At 38.7% G+C, this 16,988-nt stretch overlaps 3 protein-coding genes across 9 annotated transcripts; all 3 read left to right on the forward strand.

Annotated features, from left to right (window-relative positions):
• Positions 1–6,263, forward strand: LOC137714807 (uncharacterized). Its single transcript, XM_088685428.1, is given in 14 exon segments — positions 1–482; positions 571–747; positions 873–941; positions 1,997–2,085; positions 2,087–2,159; positions 2,340–2,387; positions 3,550–3,656; positions 3,756–3,809; positions 3,957–4,008; positions 4,191–4,843; positions 5,062–5,145; positions 5,147–5,269; positions 5,480–5,600; positions 5,990–6,263. Coding segments are annotated over 14 exon segments (2,085 nt in total). The 5' UTR covers positions 1–116; the 3' UTR covers positions 6,059–6,263.
• A 2,788-nt stretch (positions 6,264–9,051) lies between these two features.
• Positions 9,052–14,859, forward strand: LOC137732108 (splicing factor U2af large subunit B). 7 transcript variants are annotated; one of them, XM_068471403.2, is made up of 13 exons: positions 9,052–9,454; positions 10,259–10,590; positions 10,835–10,954; positions 11,530–11,603; positions 12,243–12,313; positions 12,659–12,706; positions 12,812–12,871; positions 13,004–13,064; positions 13,153–13,265; positions 13,388–13,834; positions 13,980–14,121; positions 14,387–14,454; positions 14,557–14,859. In XM_068471403.2, exons 1-13 carry the CDS (start codon positions 9,320–9,322, stop codon positions 14,692–14,694), a joined length of 1,809 nt encoding a protein of 602 aa, XP_068327504.1. In that variant the 5' UTR covers positions 9,052–9,319; the 3' UTR covers positions 14,695–14,859. The 7 variants fall into 7 exon arrangements, 5 of the variants coding, with proteins under 5 accessions (XP_068327504.1, XP_068327514.1, XP_088541421.1 ...); XR_015956406.1 differs by having other exon boundaries at positions 9,187–9,454; positions 14,250–14,454; XR_015956407.1 differs by having other exon boundaries at positions 9,187–9,454; positions 12,662–12,706; positions 14,250–14,454.
• Positions 14,860–15,198: 339 nt separating this feature from the next.
• On the forward strand, positions 15,199–16,988 carry LOC137732143 (small ribosomal subunit protein mL103 (rPPR7)-like). Its single transcript, XM_068471446.2, has one exon. The coding sequence runs from the start codon at positions 15,368–15,370 to the stop codon at positions 16,583–16,585; it is 1,218 nt and encodes a 405-aa protein (XP_068327547.2). The 5' UTR covers positions 15,199–15,367; the 3' UTR covers positions 16,586–16,988.

Raw genomic sequence — 16,988 nt, forward strand, 5'->3', positions numbered from 1 at the left:
CCGCGCGCAAAAAACGCCACTCTCTCGTTCAAAAAAAAAAAAAAAAAACCCACTCTCACAGCTCCGCTGTCCGCCACCGTTCACCGGAACAAACAGAAACCACAGAGTAGCCGACGATGAACCTCGATGACCTCGACGCGCAGAGCCAGGTCCCTTCCAGGCCCAACCTGTTCGTGCCCCGGTCCTCCAAGGCTAAGCCTAAACCCAAATCCGAACCCGTCGCCAAACAAGAACCGGTTCCGAAGCCCGACCCAGAAAAGCCAGAGCTCAAACCTACGCGAGTAGAACTGGACGCCCTAACTGTGAAAAATAAAGACAAAGAAGAAAGCGCGCCGAAGGCCGAGGATTCAAATGGCGGTTTGAAAACCGAAAACGACGATGTTTCGAAAGAGGATGATCCAATGGGAGAAGACGAACCGGAAGACGAAGTCGTGCGGGAAATCGATGTCTACTTCAATCCGAAAATCGACGACAACTCTAAGGTCTGTCATCCTTGATCTCTCTTGTGCTCTAAATTTTTGTTTTTTGGAAAGGATTTGCCTAAAATGTTGATCTTTTTTTTGTTATCAGCTGTATGTTTTGCAATATCCTCTTAGGCCATGGTGGCGGCCATACGAGTTGGAGAGCCGGTGCGAGGAGGTGAGGCTGAATCCCGCCACTTCAGAAATGGAGATTGATTTGTCACTTGATCGGGACCCGAAGAATTTCGATGAAGATTGCGCTAGCAGATTGAAAATGACAAAGCAGGTCAACTTTGTGCATAATCATTGTAGCTATAGCTCGAGTATGTTTTGGATGTTGTGACATTGTTTGCCTACACTGCTATAAAATGTAATGTGGATTGGTGTTTTTGTGTTTGTGTTTGTTCTCAGACTTTGTCTACAACATGGAAGTCACCCGGCACAAGTGGCTATGCCGTTGGTGTTTTGATGGGCAATATGGTATGCACTTTAACATCCTCGGTTTTGTTTGAATCATGAATGTGGCTGAATTTACTTTAACAACTGTAGGTTTGTAAATGATTTAGTTTTTTTAGGCAATTTCTTATCTCAAGCATGCGTCTAATAAAGGTTGTTTGTCAAGCATTAAGATCGTTTGACGAGACCACATCCCTTGTTACCCTCAAAATAAAGTTCTAGCAAGTAAAAAGTTATGAAGGGCTACTCCTGAGCTCGTAGGCCAGTTGACTTTCCAGTCACTTTCAGTGATCTAAACTGGATTTTTTTTAAGAGAGTGCAGTCATTGAACTTGCAAAGCAATAGGGTGCTATTTATATTTGGTCAGTAGTGTTGAAATATGTACCTTGGGAGTGTTTAGTTGTTTACTATGAGTGGTGTTAATTTATTGAAAGCTCGCTAGGTTTACATAGTTACTTGAATGGCCATCAGACCCGAGGAAGTCCAATTCTAAGCTTGCATATAGTTTATTCTTGAAAAGGATTCCTGTGTAAATTTTAGATGCTAAATGCCGCTCCTCCTTATGTTTTCTTTCTGGTCCAGACAAAGTTGGTCACAAAGAATGAATTTTGTTGTTTGGGATTAAACCGAACATCTAAGATCACAAATTTAACTCTCTTCTTTTGTTGTCATTGTGAAGTGTCATTTGTGTCACCAAGGGAGTTCATTCAAAAGAGTGGTTGTGAAATCAGGACTATATGGGCTTGCTTGGTAGATATGAATTCTGCATTTGGTTTTCATTGGATGTATGATCAAATTTGTTTTTTAATCCTTACTGCGCCATGGCTGCCCACTCATGGAAATTGAGAACGGCTGTTCTTCTCAGAAATGAAATGTTCCAGAGTCTAGACAAGTGCAGAAAAACTTGTCTTTCTGTTTTCTCTTTTTATTGGTGGTTAAAATATTCATTTATTCCAATTAAAGTTACTCAAATGTTGCGTATAAGTAGTAACTTTTTAGTAACTCTTATGAAAGTAATTCAGTTTTATATTTATAGTATCTTACTATGTGAGACTGTTGGTTTTCTCTTCATTTTGCAGTTACACTTGAATCCTGTTCATGCAGTTGTGCAGCTTCGACCCTCATTGGATCATTTGAACTCCAGTGGCTCAAAAAGGAAGAACAGTGTAAGGGGATGCAGAAGTTACATTTAAGTTGGAAGACTCTGGACAAGAAAAACCTATGGGTCCATCAAAGATGCAGGTTCTCTCTGTCATTTTGTTATTTTGTTACAGAATTATGGCTCTTTAGTGAAGAACTATTGGAACTTATCAAATCTACTCAGGATTTACTTTAAGATTTACAATAACCATGCACTTTTTTTAGTCATAACTGTTTACACAATAAGACTTGATTCTATGTCATGTGACTATTTTGTTTCAGAACAAGCGGATGGAGTCTTCAACTGAGAAAAAATCTGAAGACGAAGAGGTATGAGAAAGTTACTATTTGTAATCTGCAAACTTATGTGTATAATGAGGATTATATATTGAACGTTGTTTAATATTATGAGTCCATTTATATGTTTAAAATCATGGAAAAACCAGTCATTCTGATCTGGTGGCTATGAACAAATATAAGCTATTTATGAGCAGTTCCCGTGTGGTTTTCTATGCATTTTGGGTTCCTTAGGAGAAAATATTACTATTTGTTAGCATAATAATGTTTGGTGTCATCAGCTACTACAATGTTCTCTTTTAATTATTGTTTCTTTTTATTGTTCTTGATGTGGATTCCTTAGTAGATCTGCTTTTTTGTTTCGGTTTACCTGTCAAAAAGATAATATCTTTTAGGAAACTCAATCAATGGGAAAAATGATTCTTCCCTTCTTGTTTTTCCATCAGATGAGAATTTGTATTCAGATCATTAAGTTGAGTATGACATTATCAAGCTTTATTTCTAAGTGTAGCTTATAGGTTAGAAGTTTCATTTATCCTAGAAGACAAGTGTTATGCGGTAGTCTTTTGTTTTCATATCTGTTGAATCCCTTGGCTATTTATGGTTATATTGTTATGGGTCTTTGAGATTTGCGTAGTGCATTGGGTACTCCGCGTCCTTTATCTTCTAACACATTAGATGATTCTAGAACAAACAATTAACTCGTCTTTTCTTTTCAAATCTTAATAAACCATGTCAAAGGATATGGATACATTCTTTGGCGTCTAAGTATTCCGGTGGTCATTCTTTATTTGCCTAATGTAGGTACAAATCTTCTTAATGTCGCGAGTGGAAAAAACTGGACATTTTGTTCTCCCTGACATTATAATCATGTCAGGATCATTAAACATGCCACTTTTGCGATTTTCAAACATTGACAACTGAGGTTGACTTTGTTGATTGGTTATTTGACATTTACAGGATATTTTGATCATATTGTTTTTTTATCTTTCTTCTATTCCCCGGAATTAATGCTGTGGATTGTGTTTTTGTTTATACCAGAAGGCAAATATGTGCTTAGTTTTGTGAATGTTTGAGTTTCTGTAATGATCCAGGAGGTGCTACAGTGGTTTATTTTTTTTAGATTGGTTGTGATAATTTATATAGGTAATTAAATATATTATGTATGATATCCATTTTCTCCACTGTCTTCCAGAGTTGGGTTCCACTTCGGTATCATAGCTCAGAAAGTGATTTCTCGGCCAGATACTTACGGAAGATGGTGGTGCAAGAAAGTTCACCTATAGAATTGACAATGAGCCCGTACGTTCTTTTCTTCCTTCCTAGTACTTACCTTTATCCTCATTCTTTAAAAGCTCTAGATATGCTAGTTATAATTTTGAATATTGTTGTTATTTGAAGGCATGACTATGTTGACTCCTTGTGTCCTAAAACATGCAAAGGTTCTTCAAGAAGGTGCGGTCATCCTTACATTATTTAGTTCTTTCATTTGATTTCACTTTAACATTGTGGAAATTATAATGTGTTATTTTCCTTTAATAAGTTCTTCTTTTCAAGACATTACCTTTAATTTTCAAAGAGTTAAGGAGATTGTCATTTTAGGTCTCTGCTTTCCGTGCCTCTGGAAGAGCGTATCAAGAAGTTAATTGTTGAGGTTTGTTGCAATTACCGAAGCCACAAATTAATGTTTTGATGATTATATAGTTGTATATTTGAAGCTAATGTTTCAAACTTATCAGCATTGTTCCCATCATATGGAAAACAACTAATTTTTTTATTATACAGTTCAAATTTTTTTGAAGTCATGACAATGAAACCGTAATTGTGCCAAAACAGGAGCCTGTAGCCCGCCGGTTCGGTGATCTTAAGAAGTACTTTGCTCCCGATCACACGACGGAAGAACTTCTGGATGTCCTTCAGAAGCATGCTCAGTTACTGCTGTCCTCTGGTCTTTGGGTTCCAAAAACCTTGTTATTATATCCAAACAAAGATGAGAAAGGCTTGGATATAAATCATATAGCAAATAAAGATCATAAAGATCGACAGACAGCTAGAAATTACGTTCTGAATTTATTTCGGAAGAACCCTGTAATCAGAAATTCTCATCTAGACCTCCAAGAGGGCATTAAAATTCATGTGTATGATTCCCTCAGAATACTAGCTGTCTCAAGACCTTCCACTCAAGACTGGAAATTCAAAGAGCAACCAGATATGTCATTCATGGAACTCTACCCAGACATTGTTAAAACCCAAGAACAGAACTGGGAAAGGATGGAAGAAAAGTTGAGGATAGCCGTTAAATCTAATACTGACCGTTATTTGAAGTGTGCTAGTATGACTACTACACCTGGCAAATCACTGAATTCTGGTAAAGGTACGACAAAAGGTGCAAGTGAAGTTCACATTGGGGGAAGAACCATGTCAGATGAAACTCGAGCAGCTCTACAAGAGGCTATAAAGGAAGTTTTTCAAGATCACAAGGTTTGCAAGTAAGTTTTTGAAATTTTCAAGACTATCTTTTCCATCTTTTGTTTTGTTTGAAATTTTTTATTCTGCGTAATATGACTGCATAAAGGCTGTTCTACACACCAAGTGTAGACTTTACATTACTAATGCTCTTTGTTCTTGATGCGATAATGCTATCATGAAATTGATGGAAGTATCTCTCTCATTCTTGTCGTCTTGACTTCTGTCATTTTCATGGCAGCTTTCAGCTGATACGGAGAGGACTAAGTGATCTGGCAGTCAGAACTTCTACTCTTCCAAAGGTTGATCCTAGAGGTAAAAAAGTGACAATATGGAGTTCAGGCTCGTCAACTTGAGCTGCAGAGAGTAATAAGTGAAATTACGATAGACATACATGGTTCGTATGTCTTGAAATCATCACCAGATCACCCAGAGCATGACAAATTGAGGTTTTTCCCATTTTCTTCTGTTGTTTAATTATTAAGTCCCGAAAGCATATGATGTTGTGCACCTTCACTTGGGATTTGACATATTAGATGATGTTGTTCTGTGCATGTTCCTTGGTGATTTCAGAAAGAGCAAGATTCCCTCCATCAAAATTATCGTAATGTAATAAGTTCTTCTCTTATTTAACTTTAAGTTTGTATTTGTTCTTGCAGGAAGGTTATTATTGATCTTCTATGCGCTAAAGGACCTAATGATAAGCTCAAAAGGGGTGAGGTTTCTGAAGCAACTAAGATTTCTCTTGGGCAGGAATTCACTTCCAACGAATTCAGCAAGGTCAGTTGTTTTTCATGTTTGTGATTCGACAGAGTTTACATTTGTTGTCAGGTTACCAAACATAAATTCTTTCTCCCATGTGCGACATGTTCTTCAACAAATTAGTATTTAGAAGACCCTAGGCTCTAAAAACCCTAAAACAGACCATTGTCGTCGTCTTCTTGTTGCCCTACGTTTCCAACTCTGTTCTTGAACCACTTGATGGTTCTCGTATATCAGCAGCCTGCAAACCACGTCAGTTTCCTTTTAGAATCATGGTTCATGAAGTACTCCAGGTTATTGCGACGTTTAGTGAATGGTGTAGATGGTATATCAGTGCTGAATGGAGCATTGGCCTGTGATACGATTTCTCGTGATAATTTCTTAATAGAAGTTGCTTTCTTGTGCAGGTCATTAATGAGTTCTGCGTGTCCAGCGGTTCTTCAGGGGTCTTAAAAAAGGGTCACGGCGGAAACTGATTTTGGAAACCTGATGAAACAGTTTGATTTGTTCGTTCTGTTTATATTGTCGTCGTATAATACTCGTAGTAAAATACTAGAATCGTAGAATGATAGTTTTGTGCATACACATACTAAACATGAAATTGTCTTGTCGTAAATCGTCGTCGTTCTATTATGAATGAAAGAAGTAAAGATTACAATTTGAAGGGACGTTCATCTGCCACTCAAGAAAGAAGTTGATTTGCTGTGCTCTAATTGCTTGCATGAGGGAAGATATGTTTTTGAAAATTGCAAGTACGTGATCTCTCAATAGGAAAAAAAAGAAAAAAACTAATGAGAATGGTTTGAAAACTTTAGGTTTTAACGATAAGGACAAAATAAAGGGTGAAATAAATAGTACCATGATTGACATTTTAGTGTAAAAATATGGTTTTTCATTAAAGTGAATAGTATTGAGAGTTTTTTGTTAAAGTTCCAAAAAAAAAAAAATGGCAAGTGCCCCTTTACCACAATGGAGATGAGTGTTGCATCACGGCACATGTTCAAATTTCGTCAATTTCCTAATCTAATAAATTTATCGTTTGACAAAAAAAAAAAAAAAAATAGAAAAAAAAATGTAAAATTAAAAAAAAGGGAACTTTAACAAAAAAAACTCCTGGTACTGTTCATTTTAATGAAAAACCATATTTTTATACTAAAAAGTCAATCATGGTACTATTCACTCTACCCTTTATTTTGTCCTTATCGTTAAAACTCAAGGGCCTCGTTTGGCAGCTCGGACTATACTAACTATTTTAATCGGATAGGATAAATAGTCGTCAGATAGTACTGACTAAATTAGTCGAACGTTTGGTATTATATCGGATTAATTTATGCATCGGATAATACGTCGGAGTGTAATAATTTTTTTTAATTCACAATAATTGTTGTTAAAATTAAATAAAAAATAAAAAATAAAAAGGAAAAAAAACCAGGACTCTTCTCAATCACATCTTCCTTCTTCACCATCTTCCCCGCACATCAATCCCACCCTCGGCAACCGATTGTAGAGGAGTAGCGGCCAGGGTCGAGAACTCGGAGCCTATATTCGAATTCCTGTCCCCCTCCTTATCGAAGCCCAGCTCCCTTCCTCATCAGAGCCCAGATTCGAATTGATATACCCCTCCTCGTCGGAGCCTAGCTCCCTTCCTCATCGTCCTTCTCGTTGTCGGAGCCCAGATTGGAAGAATTTGAATCATCATCTTCCTCGGAAGAATTTGTTGTCAGAAATCAAAGGCAAACAGAGAGGTAGGAGGTGTGTGTGCAAAGAAGGAGGGAGGAAGAGAGAGAGAGAAAAAAAAAGATGGAGACGAAGACGAACCTGGAAGTAGACGAGAGATAGCAGGCAATGTGAGAGAGTTGAAGGAGAGTGCGTGAGAGAGGGACGGAGTGAGCCAGTGTGAGCAAGAGAGATGCACCTGACTAAATAATACAGAGGTTTGGGATGGGATAAACAAGCGGGTGTGAAGGGGATAAAAAAAGTGGGGCCGGATTAAATAATCTGGTGCTTATTTAATACGAAGCTCACCAAACATCCGCTCCGTATTATTAGCACTATCTGGTGGTCTTATACGGCGTGTCAAATGAGGCCAAAGTTTTCAAGCCATTTTTATTAGTTTTCCTTAAAAAAAAAGGACACATAGACCCGTAAGAACCAAACGGGGCTGGGCTTCGAGCCGAGCCTAAAATTGGAAAGGTCAGGCCGAACCCGTTTGAAAATGAAAAAGAGTAGGGCGAGACTGATCCTAATTTTTTAAAAGACAAACTAATGAAAATGGCTTGAAAACTTTGAGTTTTAATGATAAGGATAAAATAAAGGGGAAAATGAATAGTATCATGATTGACATTTTAGTGTAAAAATGTGGTTTTTCGTTAAAGTAAACGGTACTTAAGAACTTTTCGTTAAAGTTTTTTTTTTAATTTTAAACAAAACCAGACGTATGTTGTGCCCACTCCTATGCCACTGTTTTGGAATTTTTTTTATCACAAATGATTCCTTATCATTTTGTCAACTGATCGGTTTGGTCCTTAAGTTCCAAACTCAACAATTTTGTCCCTCATGTTTTGCTTCAGTCATCAATGTTGTTCTTGTCATCCAACTCCATTAAAAAAATTCATTAGTGTGCTTACATGGCTGCCATGTGGAACCCACAAAACCAATTAGAAGATGCCACATGAATTAACAACCTCCTCAGCTTAGATATTGATGAAAGAACATGATGTGGTTGGGCTGCAGGGTTTATATGGAGAGGGAAAGGATGCTAACCGAATTCTTTTTCTAAGAATTTTGCAACCATATTCGTTCATCGTATGGTACAGTTAGTTTTCGTTAGGATCTTCAGGAAAAGGATTCGGTGATGATCATTTTCCATATGGAGAAATATGAGGAAATCAAAAGATTGGATAAAAAGAAATGGCACCAAGTGAATAGTCGAGAACCTTATATAAAATATGAGTATATACTATTAATGGGTAATGAAACGTTGTGCAACGAGAATGGTTGAAAATATCAAAATATCATCGAAAATCTAAAGCGATAATGATACATAGGGGATAAGACCAATAAAACATAAAAAAAATAAAATAAAACAAGATATTTGTAGGGAATTGTTATTAGCACTTCAAAAATCTCATTCTACACTCCAAACTTTCTATATTAGGAAAGAAAAATACGTTTGTGAGGAGTGTAGAATGAGATTTTTAGAGTGCTAATAACACTTTATCCATTTGTAAATAGTAATCACCTTTACCTTTGCCCAACTGTTAAATTGCACAAAAATACCTTCCAGAGTAAATAGTAGGAAAGTGTTGTTCACGTAGCCAATTTTGCCTCTCACAAAGTCTTATTAATTTTAGTTATCAATTTTTTCAATTTATTTGATTCAAAAGTTGAAAATTGAATAGGACGTAGAAAAAAAAAAATAAAAAAAATAGCACTCCTTAAATAGTAATGTCATTGCCCTCGCCGTCGCTTCGACGTTAGGTAGTTCTCTCTGAATATTACTGCTAAAGCATATTGTAAAAAAATTAAAAAAATTAAAAAAAAAAATTTACCGCCCTCAGTAATCCCTTCCCCTCGCTACCATTTAACTTGGAATAAAGGGGGAAAAGCCCAATTATCGAGCCCTAGATTTCTCACTGCTCGCTCAGAGTCACTAAAATCGCAGACAATTTTCCCGAGAAACAAACATCAAGTAGGTTTGCAACATCGAGACTTCAACTGCGAGGTAGCGGAAACATATGATGACGGACTACGAAGGAAGGTACGAAGACAACGGAGAGGACGCTGGCAACTACGCCGACGGTGGGTCCTCTCCTCAACCTCGTGCCGCCAACCATGGCGGTGCCGACGATTACAGCGATTCCAAATCTCAGGTACGCCTCGCGTCGCAAAAGTATACGATTGGTTCCATAGATTCTTGTTTGCTTTCGATTACTTAATTGAATCTCAGGTACGCCTTGTGTCGCAAACGTATACGATTGATTCCTTAGATTCTTGTTTGCTTTCGATTACTTAATTGTAAGATCGATGCGAAGATGTTGCGTTTATGAGAGTGTTTTAGGGTTTTGGTTGGGTTAGCCGAATTGGTTGTTAAATTAGGGTTCTTTGAATATATTGACTTCTGCGGGCTTTTTTTTTTTCATCCCAATTTCTGTCTTTGTATGATCTACTCGTTTTCTGCTTTGAATTTGTGTGCTTATATAACTATTTTATGGAATTCTTTTTAGCTGGTGAATTTTGGGGTTTGGGGGTTTCTATGGCGAGGTTTCTTCATAGAATTCTCTGTTAGTCAGGGTTTATTAAACTGGTTTATGTCTCTTGCCTATTTGGTTGTTGATGTTTAATGCTTATAGTTGCGTACGATTTCTTATGCATGTGCGCAATTGTTGCAATTATGCATTCTAGTATAGATGTGATGATGTACGTTGTGCAAGATGTTCTGGCTGTGTCGTTATTGTGCTGTAGACAATTCTCTTGTACTTATACGCAAATGTCACAGAATTGCAGTTATGTATTCTGTTATAGATGGGATGACACTTTGATATTTAATAACACTAGAATGTACATATTTGTTCTGGTGAAATAATTATATTGAAGTATCTTGTGGAAAGGGGTGTATATTAGCTTGGTTTCATCATTTATTTTACATTACACTGATTTAATCATCTCTTTTGCAGCATGAACATCATGATTATGAGAGAGAATCTTCAAAGAGCAGAGAAAAGGATAGAGATAAAGGGCGTGATAAGGAGAAGGACAGAGATAAGGATAGGGACAGGGACAGGGACAGGGACAGAGACAGGGGGAGAAGCAAGGACAAGGATAGGGACAGGGACAGAGATAGGGCTAGGGATAGGGATAGGAATCGGGATAGAGAAAGAGAAAGGGACCGAGACAGGGATCGTGATCGTCATCACAGAGACCGCCACAGGGATCGTGAAAGAAGTGAGCGACGGAGAGATAAGGACGACGACGACGATGATCACTACCGTACCCGGGACTCTGATAGGTATGACCAATTTGATTCCATTGTTTACCTTTAAATGAATTTTCTGTTAGGAGATGAGGAACTTGGTTGTGTAAATATCAACTGATTTTGATGCAATTCGTGCAATGAGGAATTTTTATACTGCTATATAACTAGTATGCGAATTTGTCTTGTGAAGCTTATCCTATAAATTTCTGTATTAGAAACAAATCCTTGAGATTCTTTTTGTCCTATTACTATTATAATTTATGCAATGATTTTACAGGCGGAGGGATCATGACAGAGACAGAGAGGATAGGCACAGGCGCAAGTCGCGGTCTCGTTCAAGGGGTAGATCTGAGCACAAATCCAGATCAAGGTCACGTTCTCGTTCACGCTCAAAAAGGTATTTTTCTTCTTGAGAGGTTGGCAAAGGACTTGTAACTTTTGCACCAAATCCCAAGTATCTTGGAATAAATACTTGGTTGATGAGTTATTTTCATTAAATTTATTTTCCTTATTCGATTTTGGGTGTCTTTGACCAAACTCTTGTTGGTAATTTTGTTTATTTGCCGTCTTTATTCCTAATGATTGACTATGCATTAGCTAGCTAGTGTGGTGGTGAAAGACGTGGTTCTGTTTCATTTGTCTTGGGATGTACATAATCAATTTCGAACCCCGCTTTTCACCACCACACCCCTGGATATATGAATGCCTGTCTCACCCCAAATTTATACCTAAATATACCATTTTAGGTAGGTAGTGAACTGTCAACTTCTATGAAATTTGTAGTAGTGATTTTTTGTGTATGAGTTTCATGTAGGTATAAGTTTGGGGTGGGACAGGTAACTTTGCGATATTATTTTTCTGTGGAACTGTGATAACAACGTTTTGCAGAATGTAGGTTTTTGGTCTCGTGCCTTTAAGTTGTCTCTTTTATATTGACTCTGTTCTTGGTATCCTAATACTAATGACTTGCAGCAAACGGATCAGTGGTTTCGACATGGCACCTCCTGCTTCTGCAATGTTAGCTGGTGCTGCCATTGCTGCAGCAGGTACATTTATCCTCTTAGACTTGTGATTGTTGTATTCTATGTAACTGCTTTTTCTCTTTGTTGGACTAGTGTGGAAAGTTCGTATCCAATTGCATGGTGTTATTTTGGTAAGCAATATTTTGTTCCTTCCCTTCTGCACATAGCCTTTATAAAGTTGTGGTCTCTGGAAGGGTTGTAAGTTTTTTATTGTTTACTTGGTGAAATAATTCTGGGACTGAGAGATCTTTTGGTTTTTTCTTGTGTTTGGTGTTTTTGTTTGTTTGTTTCTATGTCTTGTCCTTTGTTGTAAGAAGGCAATGTTGGGCTACTTGCCCCACTGTGATGACAATGGGTGTGAGCCGACTTCTGTAGCTTTTATGTACAAGGAGGAATCAATGCATCGGTTTGATGGATCTTGTTCGTCTTCAACCGGAAACTATTGCCGTTTTTGGTAGTCTTACAAATATTTCTTCCAGAATTTGTAAATGATGTATTTCTTTCATCTCCTTAAACTAAATAAATTGAAGGTCTGGATATTGCTTAACCTAACGAGTTTTCATGGAAAATTAAGAGGCGGAGGAGTCATTTGGCATTAACATTTTTAAAAGTTTAATGTGGTACTTCTCTTATGACTGCAATGTGATCCAATTTTGTTTGCAGGGCAAATTTCTGGGAATAGTCCTACCATTCCGGGGATGTTTCCAAACATGTTTCCTTTGTCGACCGGGCAGGTATCTCTCACTCTTTCTCTTGGTCGCTTTCTTTCCCTCTGTCGACCAGCATGCTTGAGTTTCACTAGTACTAGCTTCTTGCGCACTTGTACACATGTGCAATTGGCCTTTTTATATTATAGTTTATTTTTATTTTTTAATTTATATATACTAATTTTATATTTTGAAATTTAAAAATACTAGTGGGCGTTTATTTTAAAAATTCTAGTTTGACTTTTTAGCATTTAAAATGTTATATTACTATTTATCTAATTAGGAAGGGGCATTTTAGGTGAATTTGACAGCTTCACCATTTTAAGGTGCTGGCATTATTTCACTAATATTATGTTTTATTTGTTCTCACAGCAGTTTGCACCCCTTCCAGTTATGCCTGTTCAGGCGATGACTCAACAGGTTGGCATGATTGAGATTCTATTTTTAGTTTGTATCAGTACATCCCACTACTCCCTAATCGTAACATGTGCTGACATTAATTGTTCTTTTATTTATAATTATCAGGCTACTAGGCATGCCCGACGGGTGTATGTTGGAGGGCTTCCCCCCACAGCAAATGAACAGGTTTACTCAACTCACCCTTACCATTTATTATTTTTTCTCATCTACCTTTAATTCAACATGAACACTATGTTTTAATGTGTACTTAAGCTTACACTTTCATGCGGATAATGTGGTTTTTCCTGTCATATGCAGTCAGTTGCTACATTTTTCAGCCAAGTTATGGCTGCAATTGGAGGGAACACTGCTGGCCCAGGTATATTGATTTTTGCACTCAAATTGGTATAATAAAGTCGCTTCCCTTTAGTTGATTGCCTAATTGTTGTTTTACTTGTTCCTTGCAGGAGATGCTGTTGTCAATGTTTACATAAACCATGAAAAGAAATTTGCTTTTGTGGAGATGAGATCGGTTGAAGAGGCTAGCAATGCAATGGCTCTGGATGGAATTATTTTTGAGGTACTCTATTCTTCCCTTTGGTTTAGATCAGTATATGATTAACTTGAGCATTTTGGATTAAGTTGACTTTCTTGGTATTGACTATTCTCTCTTCTTTTTTTTTTTCCGGACAATTGCTACAGGGAGCCCCTGTTAAGGTGCGGAGACCTAGCGATTACAACCCATCTCTGGCTGCAACACTCGGCCCAAGCCAGCCCAATCCCAATCTGAATCTGGCTGCTGTGGGGCTTACACCGGGTTCTGCTGGTGGGCTTGAGGGCCCTGACCGCATATTTGTTGGTGGGCTGCCATATTACTTCACAGAAGCACAGATCAAGGAATTACTTGAATCCTTTGGACCTCTTCGTGGTTTTGATTTGGTGAAAGACAGGGAAACAGGAAACTCAAAAGGCTATGCCTTTTGTGTTTACCAAGATCTTTCAGTTACAGACATAGCTTGTGCAGCGCTGAACGGCATTAAAATGGGGGACAAGACGCTCACAGTTAGGCGTGCTAACCAAGGTGCCAACCAGCCCAAACCTGAGCAAGAGAGTGTTCTGTTGCATGCACAGCAGCAAATTGCATTGCAGGTAAGAGTGAAATTGCTAATTTTCCCCTAATAGCTGTTAAATTAGATTAAACTATATTTTTAAATTGGCTTAAATTAATAATTTTCGGAAAGTTTAGTTTATGTGGGTTTGATTTAACGTCTTGAGGTGTTTGTTTCTTGTACAGAGGTTCATGCTGTTGCAACCGCCTAGTTCTGTCGCCACCAAGGTTGTATGTTTAACTCAGGTAGTAACTGCAGATGAGCTTAGGGACGATACTGAGTATGATGATATCTTGGAAGACATGAGGCTTGAAGGTGAAAAGTTTGGTAAATTACTATCACTCAGAGTTAACTCCGCTACTTTTTTTTTTGTTGGTTTCTTTTGATTAATTTAGAAAGTTTATTGCGGTATTGAGTTTCTCATTTCTTTTTGTCCTTATCTTTCTGTTTTACAGCCTTTTTTGTAGTCCCACATTCGCTATAAAGAATCAGGCCTAACAGACAGAAGCCTCCATAACCTTCTAACTGAATTCGCATAAGATTTGTGTTGTCGTGTGTTTTTAATAGTTATTTGATTATGACTGATGTGCAGGTACATTAGTGAATGTCATCATCCCGCGTCCAAGACCGGATGGTGAACTTGCCCCCGGTGTTGGGAAGGTTAGTGTCTGAAATCTAGTTATTAATACATTTTGTCTGGAAAATCTGAGTTTTTACGGGGTTGGGTGTTTCTACATGCTGAAAATGCCCTTGTATTTGCAGGTGTTTTTGGAATATGCGGATACCGAGGGTTCTACAAAAGCCCGTACGGGGTTGAATGGCCGGAAATTTGGTGGCAATCAGGTGGTAGCAGTGTTTTATCCGGAGGACAAGTTTGGTGAGGGCGACTACGAGGGCTAGTTGTTTGACTTGAATGTATTATTAAGTGATGTTTTGAGATTTTTTGGAAATTAGAAGTATTGAGGTTGCATATTCATCATTAGAGTGGGGTATCGTGTAGCCTTGTGGTATGTATAACAAGGAATAAACTGGTATTTCTTATATTTTGTTGTTTTCGTTTGCAAAGTCTACATTTTCCATCTCTTTTTATTTACTGCAGTATGTGTACATCCGACTGCATTATGTAACATGGGTTCAGGCGGACTAAATCCTTGGTTGAGCTGGGAAAACTGGTCATTATTCTCTCCAGCCACCATGCTAATCTCTTCAAGCCCTGAGGATTTTAAAATTTAAAGGCTAACGTGTACATGTAGTACTAAAGTAACAAGTAATAACCTTTGTGACGATACTTTTTTCGTGCCTTTCTCGAGTTACATGGTGAAATTCTCAAGTTAGGCGATTAGGCAAAATAAGTAAGCTCTGATTCGAATAAGTATTGAAATTACGTGGCATGTTGACGTGGAGTTATGATCCGGTTAGAAGGTTTCCTGCCGAGTACGGAAAAATCCCGGGAATTGGTTTCCTGTATCTTTATCTTACGCAGTAACAGGACAAAATTAACCGCTAAACCCTCAACATTCAATACAAAAGAGCTTCCAACCAAAACCCCCCGAAGCTGCATAAACCCTAAAACATGTCATCTTCGATTTCCCTCCGCCACCTCCGCCACCTCTCCACCACCACCGCCAAGTCTACCCTCTCCATCTCAAAAGCCAAGTCCAAGCTCCGAACCGAGTACGACCCGGACAAAGCCCTCCAGATTTACTCCTCCGTCTCCCAACACTACTCTTCTCCTACCTTGTCTCGCTACGCCCAGGATCTCACCGTCCGCCGCCTCGCCAAGTCCCACCGCTTCGCCGACATCGAATCCTTCATTGAATCCCACAAGAATGACCCCAAAATCACCCAGGAGCCCTTCCTTTCCACCCTCATTCGATCCTACGGCCGCGCTTTTATGTTCGACCAGGCATTGAGGACGTTTGATCAGATGGACCAGCTCGGTACTCCGAGAACCGCCATTTCATTCAACACTCTGTTGTCTGCCTGCAACGATTCCAAGCATTTCGACAGAGTCCCCCAGCTGTTCGACGAAATTCCCAGCAAGCATGGGGTCTCCCCTGATAAAGTGTCCTATGGTATACTGATCAAGTCGTATTGCGCAGCGGATAAGCCCGACAAGGCAATGGAGACGCTGAGATTGATGGAGGAGAAGGGTATTGAGATCACTGCAGTGACGTTCACCACGATTTTTAATGCTTTGTACAAGAAGGGCAATGGTGAAGAGGCGGAGAAGTTGTGGGATGAGATGGTGAAGAAGGGCGTTGCGGTTGACGCTGCGGCTTATAATGTTAAGATTATGTATGTCCATGGTGGGAGTGCGGACAATGTGCAAGCTTTGATTGAGGAAATGGCGAATGCTGGGCTGAAACCAGATACAATTAGTTACAATTACTTGATGACTTGCTATTGCAGGAATGGGATGATGGAAGAAGCTTTCAAGGTTTATGTGGGGTTGGAGGGAAATGCATGTAATCCGAATGCTGCAACTTTCCGGACTTTGATATTTTATTTGTGTAAGAGTGAGGATTATGACAAGGCGTATGAGGTTTTCAAGAGGAGTGTGGAGGTGCATAAGATTCCTGATTTCAATACGATGAAGTATTTGGTGGAAGGATTGGTGAAGAAGAAGAAGATGAAGGAGGCAAAGGGATTGATACGCACGATCAAGAAGAAGTTTCCTCCTAATGTTTTGGTTGCCTGGAAGAAGTTGGAGCAGGGTCTAGGTTTGGCTTCTTCTGATACTGATGCTTCTTCGGTCGCGGATGAGGAGGCTAAAGAGGCTACAACATAAGTATTGATGGGGGTTCTGGTTCGTTGGTCTGAGTTCAATCCGTTGATTACTTCACCTGCGACCGCGGCTGGTGAGCCAATATATGATTAAACTGCGAGCAAGGATGTCAATTGGCCGCAGCGAAGAAGCAAGTTTGAAGCTTTTTGGAATTGTAATACTGTATGAGCTTCAATTTTGATTGTTTTTATGTTAGTTTTCTTTTCGTTGTCTTCTATGTGGCAGTTGATTATTGTGTTCTTGCTCTCGCTGTCTTTTATTCAGACATGGAAGCAAGCCCATTTTATTGACATACCATTTAGGACCTTAGCATCCTGCATATACCATCGCCAGTGTAGTTTGTAATCTTGTTTTTAGTAACATGTCTTATCTGGTTGAAACTTATCCTACCACATTTGGCCCTGAA

The sequence above is a fragment of the Pyrus communis genome, chromosome 15, assembly GCF_041283825.1.
Source record: "Pyrus communis isolate YQ-2024b chromosome 15, ASM4128382v1, whole genome shotgun sequence".
NCBI classification, from domain to species: Eukaryota; Viridiplantae; Streptophyta; class Magnoliopsida; order Rosales; family Rosaceae; genus Pyrus; species Pyrus communis.